At 46.6% G+C, this 25,259-nt stretch overlaps 8 protein-coding genes across 8 annotated transcripts; 3 read left to right on the top strand and 5 right to left on the bottom strand.

Annotated features, from left to right (window-relative positions):
• Positions 1–49: 49 nt before the first annotated feature.
• N7525_000515 (ATP-dependent helicase) lies at positions 50–3,096 on the bottom strand (the record flags this gene model as incomplete). The annotated part of the gene is made up of 3 exons (XM_061211595.1): positions 50–674; positions 755–2,667; positions 2,728–3,096. The coding sequence occupies 3 exons, from the start codon at positions 3,094–3,096 to the stop codon at positions 50–52; spliced, it is 2,907 nt and encodes a 968-aa protein (XP_061070821.1).
• Positions 3,097–12,564: 9,468 nt separating this feature from the next.
• N7525_000514 (uncharacterized protein) lies at positions 12,565–13,119 on the top strand (the record flags this gene model as incomplete). The annotated part of the gene is made up of 2 exons (XM_061211594.1): positions 12,565–12,660; positions 12,724–13,119. The coding sequence occupies 2 exons, from the start codon at positions 12,565–12,567 to the stop codon at positions 13,117–13,119; spliced, it is 492 nt and encodes a 163-aa protein (XP_061070820.1).
• Positions 13,120–13,430: 311 nt separating this feature from the next.
• On the top strand, positions 13,431–15,211 carry N7525_000513 (cytochrome P450; the record flags this gene model as incomplete). Its single annotated transcript, XM_002562282.1, has 5 exons — positions 13,431–13,520; positions 13,570–13,825; positions 13,896–14,505; positions 14,569–14,702; positions 14,766–15,211. 5 exons carry the CDS (start codon positions 13,431–13,433, stop codon positions 15,209–15,211), a joined length of 1,536 nt encoding a protein of 511 aa, XP_002562328.1.
• Positions 15,212–17,240: 2,029 nt separating this feature from the next.
• N7525_000512 (acetamidase/formamidase family protein) lies at positions 17,241–18,193 on the bottom strand (the record flags this gene model as incomplete). Its single annotated transcript, XM_061211593.1, has 2 exons — positions 17,241–17,381; positions 17,447–18,193. The coding sequence occupies 2 exons, from the start codon at positions 18,191–18,193 to the stop codon at positions 17,241–17,243; spliced, it is 888 nt and encodes a 295-aa protein (XP_061070819.1).
• A 991-nt stretch (positions 18,194–19,184) lies between these two features.
• N7525_000511 (PP2C family serine/threonine-protein phosphatase) lies at positions 19,185–20,398 on the bottom strand (the record flags this gene model as incomplete). Its single annotated transcript, XM_061211592.1, has 5 exons — positions 19,185–19,561; positions 19,614–19,716; positions 19,777–20,071; positions 20,131–20,240; positions 20,303–20,398. 5 exons carry the CDS (start codon positions 20,396–20,398, stop codon positions 19,185–19,187), a joined length of 981 nt encoding a protein of 326 aa, XP_061070818.1.
• Positions 20,399–20,914: 516 nt separating this feature from the next.
• On the top strand, positions 20,915–22,000 carry N7525_000510 (cytochrome b5-like heme/steroid binding domain-containing protein; the record flags this gene model as incomplete). The annotated part of the gene is made up of 1 exon (XM_002562285.1): positions 20,915–22,000. One exon carries the CDS (start codon positions 20,915–20,917, stop codon positions 21,998–22,000), a length of 1,086 nt encoding a protein of 361 aa, XP_002562331.1.
• Positions 22,001–22,220: 220 nt separating this feature from the next.
• On the bottom strand, positions 22,221–22,730 carry fkbp3 (peptidylprolyl isomerase family protein FPR2; the record flags this gene model as incomplete). Its single annotated transcript, XM_002562286.1, has 2 exons — positions 22,221–22,386; positions 22,501–22,730. 2 exons carry the CDS (start codon positions 22,728–22,730, stop codon positions 22,221–22,223), a joined length of 396 nt encoding a protein of 131 aa, XP_002562332.1.
• A 488-nt stretch (positions 22,731–23,218) lies between these two features.
• N7525_000508 (uncharacterized protein) lies at positions 23,219–25,091 on the bottom strand (the record flags this gene model as incomplete). The annotated part of the gene is made up of 6 exons (XM_002562287.1): positions 23,219–23,910; positions 23,960–24,328; positions 24,404–24,555; positions 24,621–24,737; positions 24,796–24,845; positions 24,954–25,091. The coding sequence occupies 6 exons, from the start codon at positions 25,089–25,091 to the stop codon at positions 23,219–23,221; spliced, it is 1,518 nt and encodes a 505-aa protein (XP_002562333.1).
• Positions 25,092–25,259: the final 168 nt, after the last annotated feature.

Here is a 25,259-nt window from a genome sequence, read left to right as displayed (position 1 = left end):
CCCATCCCGTCAGGATTCTAGACCAGCCCCCCGAAATCGTAAAATCGTGTCAGCTCGACTGTCCACCGCCCTCTCGCTTCATCCGGTCTTGCCACCCGTTCATGCTCCGCCGAATTCCCAACGTCCGTCGCGGTGCTTGTTGCACCATTGACATTGTCGTGCTGTGGAACGTCGTTACGGGCTGGAACCCGCGGGTGGAGCTCTCGGGTTTCACCTCGTCTGCCCCGGCTCTTCCGCCTGAAGTACTGTTCCTCTGTTCCTGCGTCATCGACGTCCTCGCAGGTTTCAGGGTCGGTTTTGATGGAGCTGCCAGCCACGTGTAGCCGTTGGGGTTCGTAGGCTCCAGTGTCGGCCGCGTTGGAACAAGTGGCCGGGGCTGGACACGGTGAGAGGAGAGAGGAGCTGGGACAATGCTTCTTGCCCCTGAGCGTTGGTTTTGCGAGGGTACCACTTCGTATCTTCGGGATGGTGGTGGTTGTGGATGGCTAGACAGAACCGGCTCCCTCTTCTGGGATAATCCTGGGCCTGCAAAAAAGTTGGATATGCTTGCTTGTGTTAGTCCGTCTTTACGGCCTGCACTGCTGACAGATTTCGGCTTGTTCGCCCCAGCTGCATCGGCGCCTGCACCTGCCGGAGGCTTTGAGGCTGACTCCGCGGGGGGTCGGGATTGGCCGCTATGTAATCCCTGGCAGACGTAAAACCCGATGAAACGGTCGTAGGAATTGTAAACCCGGTCGAGTTACTCATGGTATACCCAGCCGATGAGACGTAGGTAGTCGATTTTGGCCCCTGGTTCATGTCTGACCGCCGTCGCTTTGGATTGGGCTCGTCAGAAGCGTCATGAGAGGTAGATGTGCTATCGAATTTGCTGCGGTCCTCCTCGCCCTCGGGTGTCCATCGGTCGTCCAGCGTCGATGGAAGGAACTCGAGCCCCTTGTACATGTCATCTAAAGATGGCCGAGGGCGACGCAGAATATCGGCAATCGCATACACCACCTTCTCATGAAGGGACGGCCCCGTTGGCCGGAAGCGCGTTTTGGTCAACTTAGGAGGAAGGAATGGTGTCAAAGTGGTTGCACCATCTTCTCCTTCTCCTAACCGGGGTTGTCGAATAGGAATACTCAGGTATAACAGGGCCTGTGCTCTGGTCATTGCGACATACAGCAATCGTCTCTCTTCTTCTACCACCTCCGCACGCGAGTGAGGAATGCTCCCATTGTATACTGCGGGAACAAACACGACTGGCCACTCCAGGCCTTTGGCAGCGTGGATAGTTGAAATAGTGACTTTCTCCGATGGTTGGTCTCCCTCTTTGCTTTCTTCCTTGGTTGTGATCTCCGTAGCCAAGGCGACATTTGCCAGGAACCGAGTGAGAGCCTCCTCGCCAGAATGTGCCTGCTGTTGCTGCACACCTTCGATTTCAGGGAGATCCATTTCTTTATCAACCTCCTCCTCTTCAAATGCTGCGACTTCACTGGCTTGGTGCATCAATTCCCTGACATTCGCCCAGCGACTGTCTTCGTCAAGGGGATATGTTCTGATGAGATACTCCTGAAACGAGAGACGTTCGGCAATGAACTCAATCAGAACACGTGGAGCGGATGCATCCTCACACTCTTGCAACTTCTGTCTAGAGGCTTCAACCAAATTGACCAAAGTGCAAAGCCCCTGCTCTGCAGCCTTTTGCAATTTCTTCTCAGTCGAACGGCGCCCTTGGATGACGTCCTTGATGAAGTTCCAAAGTGGGATTTTGGCCTTCTCCGCACCACTAGTCAATTGTTTGATTGTCTCATCGCCAATCCTTCGTGGCGGGACATTCACGATATTCATCAACGCGTCCGAATGCCCCGTGTGGCTCACAACCCTCATATAGTTGAGGAGGATCTTGACTTCAGTCCGGTCAAAGAATTTCCGGCCGCCAACCATCTTGTATGGTATACCGGCCCTTCCAAAGGCCGTCTCAATCTGTGTAGACAGCGAAGCCGACCGAAGCAGAACAGCAAAGTCAGACATGCGCAATAGACCGCCGGTCATCGCCGCACAACGCTTAATCTCAAGTACCATCCACTGTGCCTCTGCGTTGGGATTTGGGAGCCTTCTCAGCACCGGCAAGGTTCCGAAAGAGTGCGTCGCTTGGAGAGCTTTTGCAGGCCGACTCGTATCCTGTTCAATCACTTCTTGGGCTGCATTCAAGATAGAAGCCGCAGAGCGGTAATTATCTTCCAAGAGTACAACCGTCGTGTTTGAATATCGCCGCTGCATCCGCTTGAGATTCTGAATCTCAGCAGACCGAAACCCGTAGATGCTTTGATCCGGATCTCCGACAATGGTGATCCGTCGGTTCTTAGCCGCGAAGAGGTTCATCAGTTCATATTGTATGATGTTGGTGTCCTGGAACTCATCCACCAAGACCGCTTGCACATTCGAGACACATTCTGGGTGGTCTCGGAGTAGGTCTCCACATCGCAGAAGGAGGTCATCATAATCCAAGAGATTGGAGGCCGCCAGTGCTGATTCGTAGTCACGATAGATATCAACCAGCTCCAACTCTTCTGCTTTAGCCCTATCAGCCAAGGCATCAGGACTGAGTCCATGTGCTTTGTGTCGAGAAATCCGGCCTTGCGCGGCCTTGACTTCAATGCTAGACTTCAGTCGTTTAATAGATCTCTGCGGCCAACAATTAGAGAATAGAAACAAACCGATACAGCATAAAGGTGCTAATCATACTCTGATAATTGCGCGGGTATCATCCGAATCGGCAATGCCAAACCCCTTCCGCAGGCCGATCAAGTATCCGTACTTGACCAAGTAGCGACGACAGATGGAATGGAAAGTGCCGAGAATCAAGCGGGATTCGAGTTTTTCTCCGATGAGTTTTGCGAGCCGCTCCCGCATCTCACGGCTGGCTTTGATAGTGAACGTGCAGCATATCACATCTTGCGGTTGGTATTTGTGGTGTGAGAGGAGGTACGCGACGCGTGCGGTCAATGTTTTTGTCTTGCCTGAGCCCGGTGGTGCGAGTACTTGCAGGATTGAGCCAGATGAAGTGACAGCTTCTCGCTGGGCATGATTTAAGCCATCTAAGATCGGATCCATGACATGTGGGGTGTTTGACCAATACGCGGGGGCTTGTGAGGAGGAAACGCGAGAAAACGCGACGTCATGTGACACTTCCGCTCTACATTGAGGAAGTCGACTGTTTGAACAATTCTGATATATTGGAAATTGCTATCTGTTTCTCAGTTGTGGAATTGGTAATTCAAATGCGAGATGGCGTTGAGGGGGTAATTATGAAACGGCGAGCCTCGAAGACCTCTGCAGCGTGGATTGTTACGGGCAGAATGGTGAGAGGATTTGTCTGGCCTTCTGGCATATAAACTTCCTATATGTCTGTTTTTGACTTGCTCGGCTTCGTGGGTGCTTTCTCATGGCATTTTAGTAGACAAGGCGTAGGTCACTGCTCTTGAGTGTTGCAGTTTGTGCTTTGTTTTCACTGTCTATATTATAGGGAGAACAACATGTATGAATCTCTAGTGTAATCGCTTCCAAACGGATAAGCCTTGTGCTAACCAAAATCGTTATTGATGCATAATTAGTTAGGGCCATACTTTGTCCAGCCTGGTTCTGCAAGCTTGACGGCCCCTCTGCCCAATTCCGCCATGAAATTACCGAGATTGGAAGGTGACGCTTCGAATTCCACTCGATCCAAAGAAATAGACGAATGGGAAGAGCAAACTTTATACGAGCAAGCATCACCTGGTTAAATTCCAGTTAAGGCAGGTCGATACCAATCGCAGAGTGGTATGGCAAGTAATGAAACCTCCCTTATTCAAAGAGATATTCCATCGTCGTGGCGAGATATATCAAGAGGATTTCGAATATTAGCATAATCTCGATTTCTAAAAGAAAATCCATTCATTTCATAAAATCATTCGATAATCAAGTCAGTCGACACATAAATGTGTCCAAGTGCCACCAAGCACGGCAGAGGATACACAAACTCATCAAAATAGTTATTGATAGACGGGGGATCCGAGGTGGAGACTTCTAGACCGTGACTTCAGCCTAAACTTCAATCAAGACATTTCCACGGGGTTTTACCGAGACGCGAGACATCTAAGTTAAGGGATGTGTGGCCATTGGGATCTAGATGAACGAAGTATCCGGAGTCCGGTGTTGCAATTTGGAACTTTTGTATAAGAGACATACTAAAGAGCAACTCGGGCATAAATGCATTCCCCGTACCTTGGAGGTATCATCTCATGACTCGCCCAAAAAGACCCCTCCACGTGTTCTGTTGGTGACGTTTCGAGGGTCTTCTTCCAACCTTCACCGGTAGTGGGCCCGATGTCTCCCGCCGTGCCGGATTCCGACCTGCCTATCTCATACAAGCGCTCCAGAAAAGCGGGACAGAATCGACGAGTATGTCCAAGTACGCACGGTCCGGTATTGCGTGGCGAAGTTCGGGAATGCGCTGTCGTAGTACTCCGTAGTGGTTGGTGGGTTTGTATTGGACTTTTGAACAGAGAATCCTAAATAGACTTGGCCATTAGACCACAAAAGGCAGGTCGGGTGAAGTGTTATGGTAAATTTACTTCCACTTTTGTTTTAGCGTTCATCGATCACTTGAGCATAATTATTACTAGTTTGTCTAGACCCTGTCTATCTATGTTGTATCTTATGCACGACATGATATCCTAACCTTATCTCTCTCTAAAATAGCAATCAATTAAAGTCTGATGGGTCCTTCCTAGGTGACTTATCTTTGGTGTTTGACATCATGCCTATCAAGTAGCTAAGAGAAGCCAACGAATTGCGGAGGATTCACGGTACATAAGCCTCTGAGCAACTAGGTCGTCTTGGTCCCTAAGGCGAAGTTCTTCTTTCTCTCTGTCCTGCTTATTATGTCTAGAGTCTGTTTGTAACGAATAACATCAGAGTACAAGCTGTAGAGAAAAGATAGCGCCTCGCTTGCTCAACAGGCCGTGGGCGATATCGAGGTTACTAACACTGATAGCCAGCTGCCGGCCATATCGTATAGTGAGCATTGTCCCATACTCCTGATGCCACTTCTGCATGATCTCAATTGGCCGTTGATTTAGCATTTGATGGACATATTGCCAATTATCGGGAGAGGTCTGGGTCCGGCAGGTAGTCTCAAATGATTTGCCCCTGAGACGACGAAGGTGCACGTCATGGAAAGAAAGAGGATAGAAACTGTGATGACTAGGAAGACACTCAGCAGTCCATTTGGCAAAGCTGGCCATGTCTCTGCCAATCAGTCTTCCGTAATTGAAGCCCAAGCCATAGTCAGAGGAATTCTCATTTGCCTCAAACCCACTGTGGTTATAAGCAAGAGGCAAAGCAATTGAAAAAGCCTTTTTATATTCTCATAATATTCATACTCCTGGACAGGGTGGGGTATCTTGATATTGTGTTGAGGAGCACAATATCTGTCTTCCGTAAATCAAGACGCAGATAGGCATCATTCTGGAAATGGAGCCTTTGTGGTAACATGAGAAGCATGAGAGCCTCGAGAAAGTATTGATCGCCGCAGTTTGACTTTTTCACCCCGTCAGGAATTAAATACTATCGTTCGTTTATGACGTCATTTCTAGTCTAATGTAATGGAGGCTTGTGTAAGCCATAGCCAGGACCTCACCTCGGGATATCTATAGGCTGACGTGGTGAAAAGTCAAACCGGGGCGATCAATTCTTTCTCGAGGCTCTCATGCTTCTCGTGTTACCGCAGATAATAACCCTGTTCTGTTCGAGAGCGCTAGCTAGATATTATCCATGCTTCCAGATCAAGACTATTCTTTTGCTCCACCTACATTTCTCACCATGCCAAATGCCTGGCTTTGAATTCATGCGGAGTAATGGAAGCATGACGCGGTCAATTTTGGAGAAATTTTCTGCTAGGAGTATAACAGAGTGGACGTCTCCGTTCCTTTTTCACACGATATCCTGTCAGATAGCGAACATTTGACACATCCCTTGAAGAAGATATGGTAAACCTGAGAATTCAGATACATACCCATCAAGCTTGTATGGCTGACCAGGAAAGCAGAATCCTTATACAGAAAGGCTTCTGTTCGCTGCGAGAGCCGGCAAATATGGGGATTGGAGTTTGCGCATTATCAACATCCAGATGAATTATCTGCCATATGGTGTGCTTATCCTTTTCTTGGTTGCTATTCTGGCTGCATGTGTCTACTTTAAGTGGCCCCGGAACGAACCTCCCTCTGTTATGGGGAATATACGCCCTGGCAGTACCGTATCGAAAAGGAATTACGAACAAGTTGTGAACGGTTTTCTACGCGATATTTCATTCCAGACCCCAATCTTCAAGCTTGACGTGGATTTGAAGACTTGCGTTGAGAACTCTCTTGAATCCCATGGCATCTCACGGGGACTTATAGCACAAATCGGAACATGCATCGACACGGCGACCGAAATTACCAGCTGTACCTATCCATTTGCCTCCCATGAAGTTCAAGAAGCTATTGCCCTATACGCTTCATATGTTATCACCATCGATGACCTTACAGGTGATATTGTTAGAGGTCACGTGACCTCCTTTGCTCCCTCACACATTAGCTAGCTTCTCCTCAGATAGTTTCTTCCCTTCTTCACGCATCTATCTATTTTCCAGAGCACACTACCTTTCCCTGTAGTCTGTCTCTATCAGGTTATGAGCGCCTGTCCTTGAAGCCTCTATCTTACAATAAGCTTCAATTCCCCAATTACTTCTTAGCGAAGTTGCGTCACGCCAAGAAAACTCTGTATGGGCCCGTAGCAGAGTTTTTTCTAGATCGAGGCCTTGATCTGCACCCCGCTTCCGAGCAATTTTCATTCTGATTGGACCAATCAGAACTCACCATTTCATCTGCATCTAGATCTCATCTATTTACATCACTTCTACATTGTTTACGACCGTCAAAAAAGGCCGTTCGGATTATTTCTCACCGACCGTCGAGACCGTTCGTCAACCCTATCACCCTTTCGTCCTAACCGTTCGAAACCTCTATTTCTCGACCGTCACCTTCTTATCTTAACCGTTCGATCCTTTTTCGACCGTTATCATATCGACACCATACGATTTCGATCGATAGAAGGAGTTAGATATCACAAAAATTGTGCTAAAGCTCAAGGGTGAATCCAATTTCGCCTAATAGTAGCATAGGTTGTACATATCCCTTCGGGGAAATAACAAGATCTATATTGAGCTTATCTAGGGTACTATCACTAAACCCACCCCACCGGACCTTAGTGATAAATCTCCGGATACCCTACGAGAACTAGCTTAATACAATATAACTACCGCTACTCTTACTTCTGGATCTGATGATCCACTTACCCCTACTCCTATCTCCGAAGCTCTTGTTCGAGAGCTTGTTCGAAAGCAAAAGCAAGAAAACAAACAGCTTATAAAGGAATACCAAGTCCTCGCTAATAAATAGGATTCTATCAATGTTCATTGCTATAACCAGATTTTCGGCACCCTTAATCCTATTCCTACCTCTTATATATAGCATATTAATAACCCACGAGACATATATAAGCACCTTCGTGTAGAGTATAGCACCTCGTCCTAGCAAGGTAATTTCAAACGCTTTGAAGTCCTTGTTAATTTGCAATATAAAAACAACAATCCTATAGAATTCGTACGTAAATTCAAAGAAGCTCTCTTTAAGATCTAACAACGAAACTCCGTTATACCACCAGACATAGTCCTTAATTTCTTCGTTAAGGCTATTTAGGGTAATCCTCGATGTCACACCTTCATTTAAAACTTAAGACCGGATTTGAAAGATCCTAACTTTATAGTGGAGGTTTATCATAACTTCACAATAACAGAGGGTTCCAATCATATCACAAATCAGAATTCCACTTCATTAAACCATTTAGCCAATACGACGTCTACGAAGGACTTATCCACTACTTCGAATACTAATTCGAATGCAAACTCCAATACTTCGTCTAAGAAAGACAAGAAGAAGAATAACAAGTCCAAATCTAATAATAAAGACAAGCAGTCTTCAAACAAAAAGGAGAAGAAGGATTTAATCTAGTGTAAGATACACAATACACTTAGGAACCATTACACCCGAAACTATCATTTAAAAGCTAGCGGATCTGCCAATGCTATCCACTAGCAACCTTAACAGCAGCAACCTATCTAATAGTAGCAATTTGGCTTCTAATAGCCGCAATAAATCACTATCCCACAACCTAGCTAGATCATAGGCCAGGTTGACAAATAAGGCAGGTTGATTTCTATCCCACCTTAGTAGTAGAGACCGTAAGCCAATACCGTCTATCCCGCTCCCTAGCAAGGTCCTTCCTCGGGAGACCCCTTCTTTCGGTATAACAATCTGTTTACTAACGCGCTTTTTCAAGCTAAAGATCATAGGGGAGTTCACGTTATATCTAAAGAAGGACTAGTAGCCGATTCTAGTAGTGACACCACTAGATAGATAATTGATTCCGGCACTAGCACATATATAACCCCTCATCGGTCTATTTTTATTAATTTCTGTTAGTGTGTATTGCCTATCTCCACTACTATAGGTGATGTCTTTTACACCGAAGGCTATAGAGATATCATTTTGCAGCTTTTAAACTAGGATCAGACTAATACCCTTCTATCCCTTATCTTAAAAAAGGTCTAGTTGGCTCTAGAGTTAAAATCTAGTCTAATCTCTATATCCGCTCTTAATAAGGAAGATATTAGAACCTAGACAAAGAATAGCTTTATAACCTTTAAGCATTAAGACGTTTATAGTATAGAGTCTGTTATTAGCTTTACTATATACGAAGGAGAGCACTACTAGTTAAACTACAACGGCATTGATAAGGTTAATACTATACTAGAGTCTAACCTAGTCTCCGGATCTCCTAACTCTATCTTTGCTATAAAGAAAGGCTCTTCTATAGCTATCTCTATAGACCTTGCTCACCGGCGTATATACTATACTAGCGAAGACCGCGTAAAAAAGATAGAAATTTATATAGATAGAATTGTATTAAAACTAGGTTCTAGCGTCACTTTTCCATACACCCCTTATATTAAGGGAAAAGGTCATACTTTACCTTTTAGCAAAGTCAGATCTATCCGGTCTAAACCCGGTGAATTTATTTATCTTAACGTCTAGGGACCGATCTCAATTACATCTTATAGTGGAGAACACTATTTCGTCACTTTCACAGACGATATAACCCGGTTTACCTAGCTCTTCTTACTAAAATCCAGAGCTAAGGTTATAGAGAAATTCATACAGCTAGAAGGCTATTTAAAAACTCAATTCTCTTTCACTATAAAAAAGGTGTATAGTGATGATACTCCTAAGCATAAACCCTTTACTACCTATCTCTCTTCTCGCGGTGTTATATAGGACCCTACCCCCCCGTATATAAAGTAGCTAAACGGTGTCGCCGAGATCAAAAACCGTCACCTTATAGAGCCGCTTGTTGCTATTATAACTGAATATCAGCTTCCTAAGTATCTCTAGGGCTATCTTCTTAGTGGTGTGAACTACACTATAAACAGACTTTATGCCTCTCGTATTAGTATATCGCTATACGAAGCTCTCTATAGAAAGAAGCTAGATTTGTCTAATCTACGCGCCCTTAGGTGCTAGTGCTAGTTCCTAATTCCTAAAGAGAAGCGAGCTATAAAGCTAGATCCTTATATAGAAGAAGCTCGGTTTATTGCTTATAACGAAGGAGATAACTACGTGTTGTACAATATCCGCACTAAGAAGATCATTCGTTCTCGAAATATCATTTTCAATAAGAATCCAACACTAAAGGATCTTCCTAATCCTACCTATAATCTCAACATTGCTAGTTAGGGTGGTACGGTTCAATCTCTCTCTAACCGTTATATCCCAATTGATTTTCTCAATGAATACGACTACTATAGTGATCCGTTTCTACGTGATAAAGACCCTATTCGCACTAAAATTCAGGCTATTCCTTAACGTTTTATGACCCCTTCACCACCCCCTCCCACCGTCGAAGATATAGACGATATAGATCTCTTCAGACTAACGAGTCCACCTCTCGATCCGTCCGATCCAGCTGTACTTCGTGGGATCCCGATTTCCGAAATAGAAGACCGACTTCCAAATCAAAACACCTTCGAGATCGACGACGAGGTTAAAATAGCGGGTAGCATTAGTTCGAGAGTGGAGGCATAAAGTGGTCAGGAGACTAGTTATACTAGTCAGGATACTATACAGATCTCTTCTCGGTAGGACTATTCCTTTATAGATCAGGTTCCTAATGACAATACTAGCGATACTACATACAGACCGTCTTCGTCTATCCCTATTAGTGCTTAAGATCTAAGACGTTCAACTAGGCTAAAAACACCTTCCTAAGCCTATCTAGATAGCCTTACTTCCAGATCTTTCTTTAATGCCAATATATTGCAATTTCTTACCAACTCCCCGGATATCTTAACAAAGCTTTTTGCTACTATTACTTCTAAAGAGTAGTACGCACCTTCTAAATTAAAACCGTAGGATATTAGTTTCGAACCCAATAGATAGAAAGAAGTAATGATTTACGCGGAAAAAGACAAATGGTTGGTAGCTACATATAAAGAGCTCTCCCGCCACAACAAAAATAGGACCTAGAGAGTTATCTCTCGCTCGAAAGTAAGAGATAAGAGCCGAAAACCGCTTACACTTCGCTAGGTCTTCAAAATTAAACATAATAGGACCTATAAAGCTCGCTTAGTAGCCCGCGGTTTCCGCCAGGTGAAAGACCTAGACTTTCATAAAGTTTATACTATCGTTGCTAAGCCAATGTCGTTCAAAATTTTTGCTACTATTGCTATAGCTAAACGCTAGTTTTTGCACTATATAGATATCATAACTGCGTTCCTTTACGTAGAGCTGAAAGAACCTATTAAAATTAAACTCCCCGAGGGTATATAAGATAACTATCCTACTAATCAATTTATTAGATTGCTTCAAAAAACTATTTATAGACTAAAATAGAGTCCTCGTGAGTGGTATCAGCTACTTTATAACGTCCTAATCTCTATAGGATTCCACCGCACGTAGGCAGATCACTCTATCTTTATAAAGAAAGACAACGATCTCTATATCATAGTGTATATTAATAACTTACTAGTTTTGTCTCTATCTAGAGATACAATTTAGCATTTCAAAACTACTATTTCTAGACATTTTGATATCTCTAATAAAGGGATCCTAGAGAGATACCTAGCTATCAACGTACACTACGGAGAAAGTGGTGAGATTCATTTATCTCAGTCTAATTATATTAATCAGATTCTCACCCGCTTTAGTCTTAAGAAATGTAATGCTATCGCCACCCTAATAGATAAGAGAGCGGTTTTAACCCCTTTTAATAGGACCGCTACAAAGATATAGATAAAGGAATATTAGACAAAAATCGGCACTTTAATCTAGCTAATAGTGTCAACTAGGCCAGATATCTCATTTATGACAATCAAGCTTACTAGACATACAAAGAATCCTAGAGAAATGCATTTTCAAGCCTTAAAAAGGGTTTTTCGATACCTTGCTAGCTTAAGAAACCTAGCTATTTCTTTCTTCCTAGCATCAAAGTCAGGTTCTGATACTACTGCTACAGACTCTCTTACTACTAAATCCACCCTTTGCGGATTCTATAATACAGACTAGGCTAGTCTATATAGCGAAAAAGGGCTCTCTATATCTAGATTTGTATTTAAGATAGCTAGTGGTCCAATTTCCTAGACTAGTAAGAAACAACCCTACGTTGCTTTATCAATAATAGAGAGCGAGTACATTGCCGAGGCACTTGCCGTTTAAGAAGCGCTCTGGCTCACACAACTACTTATTAAAATTGGTATTAAAGGTTTCTTGAAAAAGCCAATTCCGATTTACGCAGACAATAATAGGGCAATTGCTTTAGCCTCAAATCCCGAGTTTCACGTAGCAACAAAGCATATTGCAATTCGTTTTCACCGGCTTTGTGAGGAAGTCGCCGCTGGATCTATATGCTTCGTGAAAATTCTAACAGCGCAGATAGCGGCTGATAGGATGACCAAACCCCTTGCCAAAATCATATTTCGCCGCTGGCTTTCCTAGATTGGTCTCTATGAATACCGGAAGGATTTTTGATTTCTGGTTTATATACAAAAATAGGGGGTTAAATCTGTCGTTTGAAAGCACTTGTTTTTATCATTTTTACTGTCTTTACATCTGGTTTTTTCATTGGGAGAAGGGCGGTTGTTAACTATACAGGTCAGATAGTTATGTGTTCTGTCGTGGGGGGTGTTAGAGGTCACGTGACCTCCTTTGCTCCCTCACACATTAGCTAGCTTCTCCTCAGATAGTTTCTTCCCTTCTTCACGCATCTATCTATTTTCCAGAGCACACTACCTTTCCCTGTAGTCTGTCTCTATCAGATATTCTACCTGACTTGAAAGGTTATGTCAATCAATTGGTTCAGGGACAGCCTCACCAACATGAGGTACTCGGCGGCTTTACCAAGTTTCTGGGGGCTCAGCAACAGCTATTTGGACAGTTTGGTGGCGACATGGTTGTGAAGGGGTCGATGGAGTTCGTTGCAGCTGCCGTAATTGAACAGACGCAAGATAAACGTTTGCACTTGCCACCTGAGGGTTCCGATTATGTGTGTTTCTTTAGAGCTAAAACGGGGGTTGCTGAGCCATTTGCTTTTTTTTGCTTTCCAGAGGACACCAATCCGGAGGACAGAGACTTAGCAGGATACACCGCAGCTATTCCAAGTATCATGTTATTTCTGGGCTATGCCAATGACCTCCTGTCATTTTATAAGGAGGAGGGCAAGGCTGGGGACTATCCCGGATTCATCCAGAATCATGCCAAGGTGCATGGCTTAACCTCTCTTCAGTCACTGCACCAAATTCGGATTGAAACGATCAAGGAAGTACAGAAAGTCCGCAGCATATTATCGAATGATGCTGTAATGGCTGAGCGTATCAACCAGTTTATCTATGGGTACATATTTTACCATCTGTACTCGGGGCGATATAAATTGTATGAATTGAATATCCCTGCCGCTGCTGAGGCGAGGAGCCGCTTTCATGATATGCCGAAGGTGCGCAGGTAGGGGAGTACTGGTGAACTTGGTCGAGGTTCTATTCATGGTCTTGTTAATTTATTTCTTTAACCTTCCTTTCCATGTTGAGATTTCCAACTGTCTAGGGCAGAGCCATAAGATTATCGTAATCTAATTGACAAATCAAGAATAACGAGGCCCAAACAGATATTCATACATTAGCGTTCCTTGGCGGACTTGTGCATCGACCAATGGATGAAAGAACGCGAACGGCTATAAAGGAACCTCGTTCCCAGTTTCTCTGAAAACCCCGAAAGCCACCCATTTGAATATTATCAGCCCAAAGCCCGCTTTGGAACATAATGGCCATGAAATCTCTAATTGGGCTCGTCCTCATCCTCATTATCGGTCGGCTGTGCTATCTCACCTTTGCAAAAATAAAAACATACCGCGTGAGTGACCATTTACTATGCGGAATCTCAGTCGCTCATGATAAACCAGAACGATTCTGCCTTGGGAGCTCAACATGGCTGCGCTTTACCACCCGAGCTTCCCAAGAAATGGCCACTTGGGATTGATCGCATCAAGGATCTCTGGGAAACAAACGCAGATGGTCGGCTTCTTGCATATCTCTGCAAAGTAGCAGAAGACTACGAGCCTCGGAATAATCTCTCGCAATATTTGTTATTTGGACCGAGGGCATTTCATGTGTTGCATCCTTCGAATGTGGAGGCTCTTTTGTCCACGAACTTCAAAGGTAACTGTCCTTCGTAGAATATATTCGACAACTAGCTGGGTCTGATTTTACTTACCTTATTTTCCACCAGACTACGGCTTTGGCGCCAGACCTAAGATTTTTGCACCTTTGCTGGGGAACGGCATTTTTACTCAGGAGGGATCTGCATGGAAGCATTCAAGAGAACTTCTGCGAAAGCAGTTCGTTCGTGTCCAGTCCCAGAACTTGAGCCATTTCCGTGAGCATGTCGACAACCTCATTACTCGATTGCCTTCAAGCGGAGTCATTGATCTCCAGCCCCTATTTTTGGATTTGACCTTGGACATCGCAACAGCTCTCCTTTTCGGTAGATCAGTCTACGCTTTGAGGGCTGACATCGACCAGGATAAAGAGAACAAGCTTTTCGCAGAAAGCTTTAGCATTGCGCAAGAGGGTCTTGCCAAACGCTTCCGTATAGCACCTTGGCATTTTCTCTATAATCCTCCTGCGTTCCGAAAAGCGTGTGCTAATGTTCACCGCTTTGTCGAGGGATACGTTAAGGAGTTGGGTTTAGAAGACGTTGAAAATTATGATAAGAACCAATATGGCTTCATAAAGCAGGTTGCTGAGGAGTCTAAAAACATGAAAGAGCTCCGTGATCAGCTACTGAATGTTTTGCTGGCTGGCCGGGATACAACCGCATGCTGCTTATCTTGGACATTGTACGTATCGAATAGCCGGCCACGGTTACCTGTTAACTGCTGACTTTACCTCCCGGTCCTTAGTCGACTACTTGTCCGTCACGCGCATGTAATGGAACGTCTGCGCCGAGAGATTGCTTCCGTCATGGAAGGTGGCACCACACCAAGTAGGGAACAAATCAGGAGAATGCCATACCTTGCGTGTGTCATCAAAGAAAGTGAGTTCAAAATATTTGTATGATTGCGATTCACGGAGTGAGACACTAATATTTCCGCTTCAGGTCTTCGTATATATCCTCCTGTTCCGCTTAATAACCGCGAAGCTGTGCGGACTACTATTCTACCAACAGGGGGCGGCCCAGAAGGGGATAAGCCCATGTTGGTAAGGAAAGGTGAAATAGTTGTTTTTTCGCAGTATGTGAATTCAAGGAAAAAGAACATTTACGGACATGATGCATACGAATTCCGTCCTGAGCGATGGGAGAGCGGCGAACTTGCTAATATTGGCTGGGGCTTCTTTCCCTTCAGTGGTGGACCCCGCCAATGTTTGGGGGAAGACTTCGCCCAGATGGAGGTTTCATACACTATCGTGAGGATGCTGCAAGCATTTTCGCACATCTCCTTACCCGTAGGGGAGCCAAATGAGCCAGTCGGTAGCGAAAAGCAGCAACTGACACTGGTCCTATCAAGCGCTGAAGGATGCAAAGTGGAGATCTCAAAAGGGTAGGAAACTGTCTCGGGTCCAATAGATTGGAGTGTAAATAGAGCCGAAGGAAAGCAGACAGACTCATACTGGCGCCCGAAAAGCTCTAAATCTACGTCGCTGTCATGTTGTGGCTGGATCGAAACCCCGGGTAGCTATTTCAAGTGGCATTAGGCTGTGCCAAGTGTTGCGCTTTTTCGTCGGCCATTGTCTTGTCCATGGCCCTCTTCACCTTAATATTAAAACTCTTATAGCCAGTGTCCGAGGATCAATCCTCGACAATACCGAAAGATGCGGCATTAGCTTAGATCATCAAGGAATATGCAAATTCCACAGCCCAGCTGATCAAGGGTTTAGAACTGCAGTGGCAGCACTACGGCGCTATACACGAGATGCACCTAGTGTGATTCAGAGGAGGTATCAGAGGTCTGCGAACGTGCAACGAGATGAGAAAATGCCCCAGGCTGCAGAGCTACTGGGAACAATTCCACCTCGAATTCCGGGTCCCTGCCAAATCTTTGCACATTCTCTTGAAGCTGCAGACGGTGTCTTTCTTGGGAAAACCAGGGGCCCTCCATCTAGTGTTCAACAGAGGTCAAATCTTAAAGACTGTATAGTGCAAGAGGGTTAAAGTATAGCCGTATCTTTCCCAAATTCTACTTACTCGCTATTGCTATTTGTTCGGTTCATAATATGTGTGCGCGTGAATTCATTTCCTTTGGCCCGTCAGAGTTGATAGCTATAGTTGTCCTTTCATGGCTAGGTACAGCGCGTCACTATTTTTAAACATATTTGAAGCCCCTCAAGACCAGTCCGTGGTTCTCTGTAGGCGCCTTCCCCACATATAACCATCAAATACTCTCCACACCAAGGTCCTCTAACAACCTGTCCTCGACTTTGGACGAATCAAATCTCTAGGAGTTGGAGGATCTGGTCGAAGCCATCACATCAGGCTCCTTGATCCATTAATCCATTGCCTTACTAAATTTTCTTTACAATAAGATATATAGACCCATAATTTCTCTATCTATATAGGGGGTTGAGAAAAATAGATATTTTAGATCCGGTATCCTCTGTATCTTTTGTATGGGCACCCCATATAAAAGGTACCTAATTTCATGATTTTATTGTTGAGTGTAGATTATCGTTGACTGGGGCCCACCAACACCGGTGCCACGATTATTGGATTAACGAACTAACTATTATAGTATAAACGACCCTATAGGGGCTAATCCCTTCTAGGTATAGTCTACGGTAGGCTAAGTGTATTAGTATTACTTATCACTAAGTAATAAAGGAGTAACTAGTTAGTTATCTAATAGTTAAACACTCACTAAGCATCAGTTATTCTAGGCGTAACTAAACTAAGTATGATCACTGATCTGAGTCTGTGCTAATATCTACTTAGGCTCATTAAGCCTAAGCACCCGCATAAAAGCGGCGGCAGACCAAATAGGAAAGCCACACACGCCAGGGAAATCCGGTACGTATAGGTACATATGTATATTCAGACCCACCGGTTTGATATTCTACGACGATCACTACAGACTACGCGGCACCTAAGAAAGAGTATCCACGCCCTAGAGTTTGTGCTTTACCTACCGAGGCACCAGATATGTGCCGTCAAGGCTTATCCCGGATGAGCCCGGAAAACCCCCTTTTTGATCTTCGATACGGTTTGTAGGACTTGAATTCCACTGAACACAACCAATTTGTTCAATATTCCAGCATTAAGCCCTTTCAACCAAGAGGTCTACTCACAGAAGCGGCAGTTAAAACAGGCTTCGTATAGAGTCACTACTAATGAAGGAAACGAACGGATTAAGTAGCTATAGATTTCTCGGCCAAAGAAGACTCCATTAGAATATAATGCTCGCTTGTGCAACGCTTGTCCTCAACCATGCAAATACATCAACCCAGCCGCACCAGTATATGTCCAATCTAAATGAAATCACAAAATCAATCAATATTCCCAGGAGGGTATCACGTCGGTCCATGTTCCCTTGGAATTAGTCCAGAACATCTTCCAAAAAAGGGGGAAATAAAATAAAAATCAAGAGAAGATGCCCAAGGGCAATGTCATAGCCACTTCAAAGTTGGGCACGTTGACCACTTCAGCAATATGCAAGTCGCCGGTAACACTAGCAAGAATGTATGCCTCGCTGCGAGTGAGACCCTTAGTCTGCACCAACCACTGTATGAGATTCCGAGTAGCACTCCTGGTAGCCTCGTACAGGTCAGGAGCAACACCGAGCGCACCGTAGGTTCCAAGGTCGGGAAGGGGGTTTGGTATTTGGGCGAGGGGGGAGTCTGGAACTGAGGAGCCGTCATCCAGGGCTGGTTCTTGAGGAGCTCAAAGCGGAGGGTAGCGCGAATCGGGGTTTCGATGGCAGTGCCGCAGACCTCACCGTGGCCCTGGGCTGCATGACCGTCACCACAGCTGAAGAGGGCGCCGGCGGTCTGAACGGGGAGGAAGACGGTGGACCCGACGCTGAGCTCTCGACAGTCCATGTTTCCGCCGGCGTTTGTGGGCGGCACGGTCGAGAGTTCTTCGTCGTTGGCTGGGGCGAGACCCATGCATCCGAGGAAGGGACGCAAGGGGATCCGCATGTTTTTGAATTGGGCGAAGCCTGCCTCGCGGTTCAGCTCCCAGATCTTGATCTCGGGCTCTGGGAATTCGTCGGCCAGCAGACCGAAGCCTGGGATGATGGCGGACCAGCCCCAGTCGGCAACCTCAAGGTTCAGGACTTCGACTTTGAGGACATCGCCGGGTTGGGCATCGTTCATATAGATCGGACCGAAGACGGGATTGGCCAGGCCGAGATCCAACGTCTTGATGGCTGAGGCCTTGGAGGATGTGTCGAGTTGACCATTGCTACTGTCGATAGCATCGAAAGAGACTGTGTCACCGGAGGAGACGGTGAATTTGGGGGTGTTTCGACGAGACCACTTTTGGTGGCTACATTCTCTTCCCACGTGGAAGTTACTCCATTGCTTTGGTGCCATGTCGAATGTTTGAGGGATCCCAGGTTTCTGTCGGGATCATTGAAGGGACACAATAGATGGGGAGACAGATCTGAAGGCAATAACGGAAATGGAAAAAATCAGACCAAAAGGGGAAGGGAAAAAAAGAAAACCGTGGAATAGACGGGCGATTTTGTATCTAAGGAACTCGGGAGATCCTCTTCAGGGTTGACCGTTCTGGAAGGTGGCTACAGCCGGATCTTATGCTTCTTTTGCCAGCTCCACCCCGAGAATGACTCGCCTGCCTAAAGTAGTTTGACAGATTTCCAGTAAATTGGTCCTGTCCCCTCTGTCGGAGCCTCTGGTTTTCAAGATTAGCTCCATCTCTATTGGAGTATGAAGAAATCCCGAGGTCTGGTTGGATAAAACGGGACAGAACAGCAGTAAGCGGGCATGCAGACCACATCGTAGGGCGGGGGAGAACCCGATTGTAGCATTCTATACGAAGTACAGCTGTACTGCAGTTATACTTTCATATCTATACAATATCAAATTCAAATTGCATCATTTAATAGAAAGGAAAACCCTCGGAAAACCCAAGTTTCCCTGAATTTCCTAAATTTGAAATGTTCTCTGTATAAAATACACGATTGGATTGATTGGTAGATATTTCTTCTTTTTTTTTTCCTCTCTCTTTTTCTTACTTTGGTTCCTTGAAGTGAAAATGGTTAAAATGAATTTTAAATAACCGAATTCTGGAAATTCTGGAAATATTGAAAATCCAAAAATTGAAAAATTCATTAAAAAATTCATTAAAAATCCAAAATAGTCCCAACACCACCTTCTTCATCGGGTAAGGAGCGAACCGTTGGTAGGCTGTGAGTGGCACAGCTGCATAACATTTTCCGAGTGGAACTTTTGGCTAACTTTGTTAACTATAGGACTATACTATACAGAAGTATACAGACTATTAAAGGGGTATACAGAGTATACAGAGTATATTTTGTATAATATTGGATATATACCCTTGACCTCACGATCCCTGTCCGTCCAACATCGCTACAATACACGTTGCATTGTCACTGCGAGGTCTGCTAGCACTATTGGTGGCGATTTCTTGTGCGATTTCATTTGCTCGTTTTCCCCGCATCGATAATTTCATCACGTGCTGAACCAGGGTCACGTCGTCCACTCGATCGCTAACTCCGTCGGACACCACTAGTAGCAGGTAACGGCGGTCTGTGTGCAACCTCCGTAGCGAGGTGTATGGGTCATTGGATAGGAAGTTGCCCCGAGATTCCGATCGGCTGGTAGCAGATGATGCGGGGTCTGCCGCGAAGTTGTCTTGGAAAGTATTCAACGGATTTTTGTACTGCAGGTCGCCTACTGCCCGAGACATGTTCAAGGAACCTGTTCCTCAGTCAGTATGCAATTCGGAGATCCACTCTCCTTCCTAACCCACCAAGGCGTGCTGTCCCACTGCGGTTGTTGACTGCCCCGCCTGCCTCTTCAATTCGGGCCCTTTCGCTGGGAATTGAGGGCTTGTGAGCCTCTGTGAGACGTCGCTAAGCATGTGACTGTTAGCATCCACGCTCAAACCAACGCAAATCAACGGCAGTGTGTACGATGTGATACGGGTGCTCTGTTTGCGGGTCCCTTTCGGCCAGGATAACATGCGAGTCGCCTAGATTGGAGACGAACAGCTCGCCCTTCGTGAGATTAATGCAACACATTGCTACTGTCGACCCTGAAACGGCAGGCTCGACAGATTCATACTTGAACCTATCCAGCAGAATTCTGTCCTCTTCTGCCAGTGCTTCCTTGATAGCCCCGGCCCAATCTTCTCGTTCGAACTCCGGCCGCCGTCCGAACAGGTGGTGCAGACTGTTCTTAACGTGTTCTGAAACCAATTCAGAGCCACTAGAGATACCGGTCAATTCGAGGCTCGTTCAAAGGACTGACTTCGAGGCTTTCCTTACTGCCCATCATAGATTGCGAAGAAAGCAACCTTGTCCTCCATGTTCGAAGGAAATTGACTTGGGAAAATCACTGCGCAACGATCTTCTTGATGCTTCCTACCACCTTGGGACTGCCGTTTGATTATTGATAAGTAAGATAGCTGTGCGAGGGTCATACGCCTTCGACACTCACTTGACCAGCCCCAGCATCAAAGAGCGCGACTGCGTCTGAGACGGGCTTTGTGTTATGGAACATCTGGTCCCTCAGAGCTCTGTGGGCGACAACCATGTTGGGCAGTTGATGTACAAAATCAATACCCTCGTATGAGCATGGGCAAGGTTCCGTCTCGATATGTATGGATAATGTTTATGATGATGGAACACTGACATCATGAACGCCTTCTGGTTTTCACTGATTCTAGGTCATTTACCACTGATATCTAATTGGCGGCTGGCAAACCTGTCTGGGAAAGGAATGGACGCCGGGAAACCAATGAAAGCGATGTTGCTATTTGACTAGCGGCGACATATTCTGTTTCCTCGACGCTTGGGGCAGATATCGTGGTAAATCCTCTTCTTCTAGATATCTCAGTACAATGAGTCTAATTAATCCCCGAAATAATTGGAATAACACTTTGCCAAGTAGTATTACCTTCTGTTGAGCAGACCCTGAATGTTGCATAGATCTTCTATTGATAGCGCACGGGCCAGTTTTCTCGGCGAACCTGCAAGATTGTGATTCTAATCAGGAACAACCTTCTAGACTCACTTTCCTCACTCCCAGTGCCTTTCTGATTAGTTCGGCATGGGTTGGGTAGGCGCAGGTGTGCTTATTGCAACGATAGGCTACTTTCTCTACCGTTACCCTCCCAGCAGCTGGGCCGAACCTCGTTCCTCTTCCCCGGAACCCAAGCCCGGCGCGCCGGTTGCCGCTGCCACCGCAAACGAGCCTGTACAGCGGAAGCATGGCTCACGGACCTCGACACCATCAATAGAGACAGAGGAGGAGGATTCACAGAACACACCCAAGGCTTCGGCCTTGAGCGTACCAACCCCCATCTCTGCGGTCCCCACATTCAGCCTAGACAGCGGCGAGAGCGAGACATCGCAACCCGCCACAATGCCGTCCATTTCACAAACCATGAATGGAACAACAGAGCAAGTATCTTCGACAAACCGTGACCATGAGGAACCAAAGATCAAGCCGCCACCGCAGCCATCCCTGGCACCCCCTCCAAAACCACAACCATCCTCTATACCCCCGAAGGCAACAACCACCGGCGCCTCTTCCCTAATGCCTCCTCCCCCACGGCCCCGACCAGCAAACCAAGCAAACCGCCTCACCCCCACAAGCACGCTCCAACCCCCACGACTCAGCGGCAATTCCCTGGGCCCGCCACCATCAGCAGCCGCCTCCCAGCGCGGCCTAGGCCCACCGAGCAGCGGCAGCCGTCTTAGCAACAGCACCCTTGCCCCGACACAAGTATCCTTGAAGAAGTCATCATCACGCAAAGTGATTCTCGAGCCAGGATTCTCGCCCCTTGATTGGGCAGCGCTAGCAGCGAACCCGAAGAACAACCTCCGCGGCAAAGGCCTTCCCCCAGGCCTGTTGCGAGTCACACCGTCAATGCTGAAGGAGCAGAACGGACGTAAGGGTCGGGATGCCTGGACTTCGTACTTTGGCAAGGTGTATAACATCTCGCCCTACGCCCCTTACCATCCAGGTGGGAAGGGTGAGCTCCTCCGTGGTGCGGGGAAGGACTCTGCACAGCTGTTCCAGGAAATCCACCCGTGGGTCAACTGGGAGGGGATTCTTGGCGAGTGTCTGGTCGGAATTCTGGTTTCGGAGAATGATATCCAGACCGAGAATGCTCTAGATGCGATGGACTGACACTTGGTGCGCTGTTTGATTGCTATTTTACTCTTCTGTAATTGTTCGGCCGGTTTGTATACAGTGTACATCTTACCCCATATAAATGAGATACCCTGCTGCTATATTATAAAACAACTCGCATGCGAAAAAGGTATATATTTGATTTTACCGGATATCATGGCCTAGTCATCAGAATCCCTCCCAGAGGTCACATAGGTAGGTATCAAGCACCGCTAATTCAAAGCTCATCCTTCACACCATCAATACCGACCAGCTCGGTCTCAAACACCAACGTCGCACCACCGGGAATAGGCCCGATACCGCGGTCTCCGTACCCGAACTCGGGCGGGATAATCAGCGTGCGCTTCTCGCCAATGCACATATCCAGCAGACCCTGGTCCCATCTGTATACGAAAAACACACGGAATTAGCTTCCATACGAACAATCAAGATAAACGGGATGTTTGTATGCAATTGCACGATTGACATCCACAAACAGCGAATAGCTTCCAACTCACCCCTTGATAACACGACCGGTACCCAGCTTGAAGGTCAATGGCGCTTTGCGCTTGTAGCTGGAATCGAACTCGGATCCGTCGGACTGCAGGGTGCCGCGGTAGTGCATGGCAACTCCGTCGCCGCTGGTGGTCTTGCGAGTGCACTCGACGGCGTGGGTTACTTCGATGCCGAGGTCGGCGGCAGCTGCGAGAGAGCCGAGGGCTGCGACGAGGATGGAGGTGAGACGCATTGTGTGTTTTGGGGTGGATTGGGGAGGGGAATGGGAGAGATGAGGAGTTGGATGTGGACAGATAGGCGGGGATTGGACCGAGGTTTAGCGTTGGTCTGTGCTTTAAGCTTATGTCTAGGTGGTTGCAAGGTCTATGTCGTGGGAATTATTGCAACGTATGTATTGCTTATTACCTATATTTTATCAATCATTTTGGATGCTCTCGGACTAGAGAAGAGAGGGGGCTCGTAAGATACCAGTTGTTATGCAGTAAAGATGCCAAAGGAAGCAGAGGCTGGATATATATGTACTTGGATGTAACTACGTAGTAGTTATATATTTCGAAGTATTTGAAGATTTTGGGCTATTATTCACTACGATTAAGCGGTCATTCCACTTGTGGTTCTAACTAAACCGTTGAGATCTGAGCAACTGTTGGTTCTGAGGTCGTATGGTCATAACATCCCCATTCTCGACCTTCGGACGATTGCCGTGCACCGAAAGCCATTCTAACCCTTCACCGTCTGGCTCACGGATTTATCATCGTCATTAGGAAGACCCCGGACCATGACCTGATTAGCAGCAGCTTTTAGGTCATCCTCGCCCATATCGCCATCCCAGCCCTGGGAAACAAGGTAAGCACGGAATTTCTCATCGCGCACCCTCAAATCCTCGCCCGTCAAATCAGGCACGAAGAAGAAAGTAACCAAGATCCCAGCAACGCCGCAAATAGCAGCGATAATGAAAGTCCACTTATTCCCCAGATGGTTCTTAATAGGCTGAAATGCCTGCGTACCGATAGCAGCACCAGCCTTCCCAATAGCCGCAGAGAGTCCATAACAAGTCCCCCGCACACCGGTAGCATACGACTCAGACGAAAGCAGACCAAGCATATTGCCGGGACCGAAATTGCCCGAGCTCTGCATCAGTCCGTAGAAGACGACGAAGAGAGGCACAATCTTCGTAACGCGGTCGTAAGCGCAGCCGATAATCAAGCCGAAGATCAGGTATCCGCTAAAGCCTATCATCATGATGGGCTTGCGACCAAGGCGGTCGCAGAGAATGGCTCCGAGGAAGACGCCCGGCAGTGCGATTGCGCCGAGGAGGAGCTGCCATTCGCCTGTTTTCAGGATGGTCCCGTCGTGCACGACCGAGGAGATGATAGTACCGGAGAAGACGCCGTTAGGGAAAGTGACGAAGTCTGTACGTGTTAGTTTCCACATTCTGTGAATACTGGAGGGCTCGCTTACCGTAGAGGAACCAAGCACCGCAGGTCCCAATCAACGCTTTCCAGTAATACCGCAGCACGAGCATGTAGGGTACGTGTTTCTTGATCGCTCCGCGTCGATACAGCACCGAGTTCAGCATTCGGATTCGGAAGTAGAACACCGACAGCGGCCAGACGCATCCTATGCCAAAGCATACCCGCCACACGGTGCTGTAGTGGGACTGTTGACAGGCCATGAGTACGATCAAGAAGATTGACACTGCGAATGGGCCCCCGAATGATAGGGGGAAGTTGGTCACCATGATGAATGCCGGGCCACGGTGCTTTGGGGTTAGATCGTTTGCTGCTTCCGAGGCTGAAGTTGAAGAGGCCGGATACTCGCCGCCGGCGCCTGGAGATAGTTAGTAGAGTAACTGAAGGTCTTTGGGACATGCAATCAATGCAAATTCCTTGAGGCTTTACTTACCGAAGCCGACAACGCCACGGGCAACCGTCATCATCCAGAACATGCCATCGATGGTAATGCCATGCGAGGCGGTGGCGAGAATACCTCCGATGACAATCATAAGGGTTGTGAAGACGATGGCGGTCTTACGTCCGAGATAGTCGCATGTTAGTCTGGTATGGTACCGTCAGTCGTCAAACCTCCATAACCCTAACCTCTAGTAGTGTCTTGTGCGTACCCAATAACAACCTGTCCAATGACTTCGCCGACAAGTAGAGCATTCGAGACGCGTGTGCTGACGGTGGAAGTGTACTCCTTGGGGTATTCCTTTTTGAGGAGGACATTGGTCATAGTCCTATGAGGCGTTCCGTTGGTTAGATACAGTCGTGCATGGGAGCAACCGTTCGACCCACATCAAATTGTTTTGGTATCCATCGCTGATCAGAGCAAAGCCGCTTGCAAACTATTGAACGCCATTTGGTTGGTCAGTCTGTTATTGGCCAGCTCGAGATGCGAGTATGGGGGGGACGAGAAATAACCTGTCATGGATAGGCTGGGGCGATGCACTCACAATAGTGAAGAGGTCTGATAGACTCTGTTTCTTCAGTGAATGAGCAGGGTCAGTGTCAATGTGGTTGACAGTGTCTTGGGCCACAGCCTTGGACGAATCGCACCCAGGGAGCGCGGTCAAGTCGCGTTCTGAAGCCATTTCGACAGCTTTTGAGAGATGGGATTGGGAAAGGTTTGGATTGTGGTCCTTCCTGATAGGACTGGAGGCCAAGGGTGTCGAGCACCCCTTGCAATTTGCTGTTACTTATTTCATTCTCGACGTGTTGTACAAGTTAGAGCGGACAACCCCTGTCAGGAAGTAGCCCTG

This window comes from Penicillium rubens (genome assembly GCF_028828025.1).
Source record: "Penicillium rubens strain IBT 27055 chromosome Unknown utg000001l_segment0_segment0, whole genome shotgun sequence".
Classification (NCBI taxonomy): domain Eukaryota; kingdom Fungi; phylum Ascomycota; class Eurotiomycetes; order Eurotiales; family Aspergillaceae; genus Penicillium; species Penicillium rubens.
Note: the sequence above shows the minus strand (reverse complement) of the source record. Positions and strands in the feature narration are given on the sequence as shown.